General features: G+C 46.4%; 1 protein-coding gene across 4 annotated transcripts in view; it reads right to left on the bottom strand.

Moving 5' to 3' along the window:
• Positions 1-1,487: 1,487 nt before the first annotated feature.
• ENTPD1 (ectonucleoside triphosphate diphosphohydrolase 1) overlaps positions 1,488-6,000 on the bottom strand; it is a 163,290-nt gene continuing 158,777 nt past the window's right edge. For all 4 annotated transcript variants that reach the window (XM_033941892.1, XM_033941890.1, XM_033941891.1 and 1 more), the window contains one exon: positions 1,488-3,167. In XM_033941892.1, the coding sequence (XP_033797783.1) occupies positions 2,961-3,167 (207 nt within the window). In that variant the 3' untranslated portion in view covers positions 1,488-2,960. The remainder of the gene's footprint in view (positions 3,168-6,000) is intronic.

Raw genomic sequence — 6,000 nt, 5'->3', positions numbered from 1 at the left:
TTCATTATTACTATTATTATTAAAAGATGAGAGACATATACACGGTTTTGGTATTTTGTTATTGTGATAGGAATTAGCACCTCTTAAATGCAGTTGGAGTGGAGGAGTTTAGCCCTATGAATGTTAAAACTCCATAAATCACCTACAAAACAACATTTACCAATTAAATTGCTGAGTTTTCCATCTGAGTATAACTCCCCTATTTAATATGCATTAATAAGCATTTATTTTTTTACATTTAGTAGTTCTTTTTTTTTCTTGCTTTTTTTTTTTTGTTTTGTGATATACCAAAGGTGTTTTGGGAATTTGTATAGAGTTTGGTTTTCACTTATGAGATCTGGAAGTTTCATCCCTCCACACTTCGCCCCAGCATCTTTTGCCCCTCAGGATGTTTTGCCCCTCCACATTTCACCCCTGGGTACTTTACATCACCCCCATACCTTTCGCCCCTCCACATTTCGCCTCTGGGTGCTTTAGTTTTGCCCCTCCCCACACACACATATTATCCCTGTCCCCCAGAATTTTTGTCCCATTAAATTTTGACTCAGCTATAGTTAAGCCACAGAGTGAAATTTAAATTTTCATTAAAAAGTTCAAGAATCACAATTAAAAACAGAATAATTAAATAACAAGTCAAAGCAACAAGACAAGAACATAATTCATAACGGGCCGTAACTAGATATTGAAATTGTAGGCAATACCTCAGAGACAGTCAACCAAATTTCAATTGTCCAAATCTTGCACAATACATTGATCCTTGTTGAAATTGTAGCATATTTCTTGTTCCTGGCATTGGCGGGATTTCCGACTATAATTTGAGTGATTTCAAAATTGTGGAGTCCTTGCTGATGTTTCAGGCAGTTGATGGTCCAGTAAATGTTTAGAAAAAAGGTACCCACACGTTTCTTGAAAGCTGTGATGCCATCTTTCGATGTCATTGTTGGATGTTTATCGTTCAATGTTTGTTGATATATGTTCCAAAGTTGAACTGGAAACAGCAGTGCTCGATACCCTCTGCAATTCATTTGGCCAATAAATTTGAAGTAATCCGCAATGGGTAGTGCTTCTTGAGGAAAGTTAGGATTTTCCAGCAGTTCTTCAAATGATTGCACAACATTCTGTGGTGGGAGAAAGGCAAGGGTTGCCTTGGTATTGTACCTTCAGTCCCTCATTCTGAACTTTATGCCAAACTGACTGCAATAGGTGGAAGAAGCAACCTGTCTTCACATTGTTGAGGAATTTTTATCAAATGCCTGGATTGCGGCTTGTTCAAAATCTGGCATCAGTTCTTCAGCTCTTGTAGTAGTCTATGGCAGTGGTTCCCAACCCTGTCCTGGAGGAACACCAGGCCAATTGGGTTTTCAGGCTAGCCCTAATGAATATGCATGAAGCAAATTTGCATGCCTATCACTTCCATCATATGCAAATCTCTCTCATGCATATTCATTAGGGCTAGCCTGAAAACCCGATTGGCCTGGTGTTCCTCCAGGACAGGGTTGGGAATCACTGGTCTATGGTATGTTGCACGGGTCTTATTCGGCAACAAGGCATACACCACTGGAACAACAAGGCTATGACAAAAAGTACCCAGGGGCAAAATGTGGAGGGACAAAATGTGGAAGGGTAAACATCCTGGGGATGAAAGGTGTGGGATGAATATTCTGGGGTGAAATGTGGGGGCTGGGGAGGGCAAAACTTCCTATAACCACATATATATGCCAGCATATATACATATATATCAAATAAGCATAGAATACCCAAGTTTTGAAAGCCAGATTTACATGTGCAAATTATGAATACATGCAAATGGAAAGTGGTATGGTTTGGGTGAGACTAAGATGGAGCTAAAATATCCATGTGCATTGCCCATTTCAGAAAGGGAATGCACGTCTACAACCTTCAACATCAACATCATGATTTACTACTCTTATCTCCCACCTCCAAAGTTCACTATTCTTCTTCTCTTCCCATTCCCAATGACATCCAGTTAGGTGTTTTAAAGATGCTCATTTTGGTCAATGTTGTACAGGAGGGATTAGGGGAGGTTGCTCCCTCATCCCCCACCCTCCACCCCTGTGTTGTTTTCCATCCACAAAATTGATACTGCTGCATGATTTTGGACTCTGTACTTAACTGGGAGAACACAGCTTTGTAGGCGCTTACCTAAGTGGATGTATATGCCTCTCCAGGGGATATGCAGGTGGGCCGTTTGCTCCTATCTGAGAAGAGTCCTGGTCCTCTAGATCTTTTCTTGGGACTTTTGTATCGGAGCGCCCACCTGTAATCTTCTGGACTGTTTTTTGAGGTGGGGGATTGGGGTGATGAGGAGATTGGTGGGGAGGGGAGAATGGGGGAAGGGGGGGTCATACTTTGTTATTATATAAAAGTTTGATGACTCTGACTGTTGGTCATTCTTCTGATTTCCTGTGTATATATTTGTTGATGGTGTATACCAATTGTTGTTTCTGTTCTATTGTCATCAATAAAAAAAAACTGTTTAAACATAACACAGTTGTGTAGACTTCCAAAATGGCAGACATACACTTCTATGTGCCGGTACCTACACATGTATGTTATGAAATACCAATACACACATGTAAATGCCTGTTCATTCTGTTGATGTTTTGGATGTGGTCAGTTGTAAAATGGGTGCTGCCACTTCAAGTAGCCAGCACGTCCACATTCACTCCTATGTGTATTTTAGAAAAGGCTCTACACTGATAGAATCTGATATGTCCTGACCCGGTCATCTCAATTCTGACTTGTACATTTTATCTAAAATCTGCCTTCACATGTCCTCATTAAAACTGAGCCATTGAAGGCTGAAAGGCAGACTTGGAGTTTCGTTGAGTTGAGGGAGACTCCAAAAAGCTCACCTTAATACTATACAATACTATCAATCCATTATATGGAATGATGGTCCATTATATAGTTTGCATTGCTTTAAAAAACAAAAAATCCTAAATTATTCCTTTTTGTAGACACCTTGGTTTCCAGAAGTACAGCCATCCAATGAAAACGACAGATGCTAGCAGAAATGAAAAGAGAACCATGAGTCCCACATAACTTGCATGAGAGAGAGGCGGAGAGGAGGGCAGCTCTGCTGGAATCATGTTTGTCAAATTCAGCATGTAGCCAAGAGTCCATGCTGCATCACTGCCTTTGATCTGTAAATAAAGAGCAAGTATAATTAACATAATAACATTGCAAATGACAGAGGAGGGGACGAGCATGATCATCTAGTCTCCTCAATAAGGGCTTCATGCAGGTTATCTCCTCTATGACAATGTTTAGGGTTGTACTTTCTGCTCCATACAGGTTAAACTCCTCTATACCTTGGTTTATCATTTATTGGAATTTGATATACCGTACTGCCAAATCAGTATAGGTCGAGACAGGTTACAAAAACAAATAAAACAGAAAGGAACTACAAAAACGCAAGAAAAAAAGAATAAAAAACAAGAGATGGGACCAAAAAGCCATCACCCCCCCCAAAAAAAAAACCCCAAACAAACTCCCCCCCCAAACAAAACAATACTGCCTCACTGCTTCAAGGGATAAACAATGGAGGCATAGGTCTTGGAAAACAAAAAATCACTAGCGCCTTAAGGAGTTTATTTTCAAAACAGAAAAGTATCCAAAAGATGGCATAAAGTGGCAGATGGACATTTTTCTCAGAAAAACATCAAAATCCACGATTTTCAAAACTTATATTTTGGATGTTTTTCTCTGCATGTTGCAGGTTTCCGGGTCTCGCTGCATCTTGTCAGATAGAAACCGAAGTTTTAGTCACCATGCTGTGGCTTTTTTTCAGGATATGCTCTGAAGTCTGCAGTTTGACTTTGTAAATAGTGGGTTCACTGATCTAATTTGGAACAGGGCAGTCCACCAATTTGAATTTTGGCGGGAAAGTCAGTTGGGCAGAAATTTGAATTTTGTTGTGACTTTTCCATTTTACGGACTTTCACGACCAGAGCAAAAATAGGACATTTATGGCTAGATGTGTTTCAATAGTGACTAAGGGGAAAATTATATTAACATAGGTGTCCTAAGTTAAGAGGGAAATGCTATTTAAGGGGCATATTCAAAGTACCTATAGGCGCCTAAACAAACAGCGCTGGAATCGTGACTTTGGAGGCACCTAACACCACTACAGACATGGCGCCTATTTAGATGCGAGTCATGTCAAAGATAGGTGCCAGAAATATAGGCTTTGAAAACCCTGGCCTACATTTCCAGCGCCTATCTTTGCTAGAGGCGCAATTCTCTAAACAGCACCGTCACATGATTGGCACGCAATCGGCAGCCACTTTTAAGGTAGCTGCTGACAATGGCACCTGTTAGAGAATCCGGCCCTAAGGTATAAGGTATGACCCCCCTTAATTCCCCAGTGGTCACTGACCCCCCCTCCCAGGTGAAAGTGACAGTACATATTAGGCTCTTTGACAGCAGCAGATATAACAATCAAAACAGAGAGAAAAATCTCCACATCTACAAAACTGAACAAAGCAACAGTGGAGATATTCAAAAGTTCCTGATGTACAACTTTATTTCAAAACTCTGTCTAAGTGTGCGATGGCTCAACACGCACGAGTTTCGGCCTCTGCGGCCTGCCTCAGGAGCCTTGCTGTTAACTTTCGCTACTACCGTATTTTCACGTAGATAACGCGCACCCGTGTAAAACGCGCACACGGGTATAGTGCGCGGAAAACACAAATTTATGTACAGAAATTTTTATATAACGCGCACACCCGTATACCGCGCATGCTGCCCGACTCTCCTTTCGCCCGCCCCAACTCTCCTCTGGCCACCCCGACTCTCCTTTCGCCCGCCCCGACTCTCCTCTCCCCCTTGAAGTCCTGTCCCCACCCTGAAAACCTGATGCCCCCCCCCCCGACGTCCGATTCACCCCAACGCAGGACCGCTCGCACCCCCACCCCGAAGGACCGCTCGCACGCACTCCCACCCGCACCCGCACCCCCACCCTGAAGGACCGCTCGCACCCCCACAGCCTCCTAACCCCCCCCCCCATCATGTAGAAGCTCCTACCGGTGTCCTGCTGCTTTCTCTTGGCGGTCCCGGCCCTTCCGTGAGCCCTGCGCCTGCGCTGCTTCCTCTTCCAGCGGTTCGCCCTTTCTCTAACGTCAAGCCCTCTTGCCCCGCCAACTCCCCGACTCCATCTTGCCCCAGCCAACCGCGGCACCCCCGACACGATCGGGGCAAGAGGGAGCTCAAGCAATCTTGCCCCAGCCAACCGCGGCACCCCCGACACGATCGGGGCAAGAGGGAGCTCCAGCCCTCTTGCCCCCCCCCGACACGATCGGGGCAAAAGGGAGCCCAAGCCCTCTTGCCCCACCGACTCCCCAACTCCCCGACAATATCGGGCCAGGAGGGAGCCCAAACCCTCCTGGCCACGGCGACCCGCTACCCCCACCCCGCACTACATTACGGGCAGGAGAGATCCCAGGCCCTCCTGCCCTCGACGCAAACCCCCTCCCCTTAACGACCGCCCCCCCCAAGAACCTCCGACCGCCCCCCCCAGCCGACCCGCGACCCCCCTGGCCGACCCCCACGATACCCCCACCCCTCTTCCCCGTACCTTTGTGTAGTTGGCCGGACAGACGGGAGCCAAACCCGCCTGTCCGGCAGGCAGCCAACGACGGAATGAGGCCGGATTGGCCCATCCGTCCTGAAGCTCCGCCTCCTGGTGGGGCCTAAGGCGCCTGGGCCAATCAGAATAGGCCCGGGAGCCTTAGGTCCCTCCTGGGGGCGGGGCCTTGGGCACATGGTCGGGTTGGGCCCATGTGCCTCAGGCCCCGCCCCCAGGAGAGACCTAAGGCTCCCGGGCCTATTCTGATTGGCCCAGGCGCCTTAGGCCCCACCAGTAGGCGGAGCTTAGGGACGGATGGGCCAATCCGGCCTCATTCCGTCGTTGGCTGCCTGCCGGACAGGCGGGTTTGGCTCTCGTCTGTCCGGCCAACTACACAAAGGTACGGGGAA

Source organism: Geotrypetes seraphini, chromosome 4 (assembly GCF_902459505.1).
Source record: "Geotrypetes seraphini chromosome 4, aGeoSer1.1, whole genome shotgun sequence".
NCBI lineage: Eukaryota > Metazoa > Chordata > Amphibia > Gymnophiona > Dermophiidae > Geotrypetes > Geotrypetes seraphini.
Note: the sequence above shows the minus strand (reverse complement) of the source record. Positions and strands in the feature narration are given on the sequence as shown.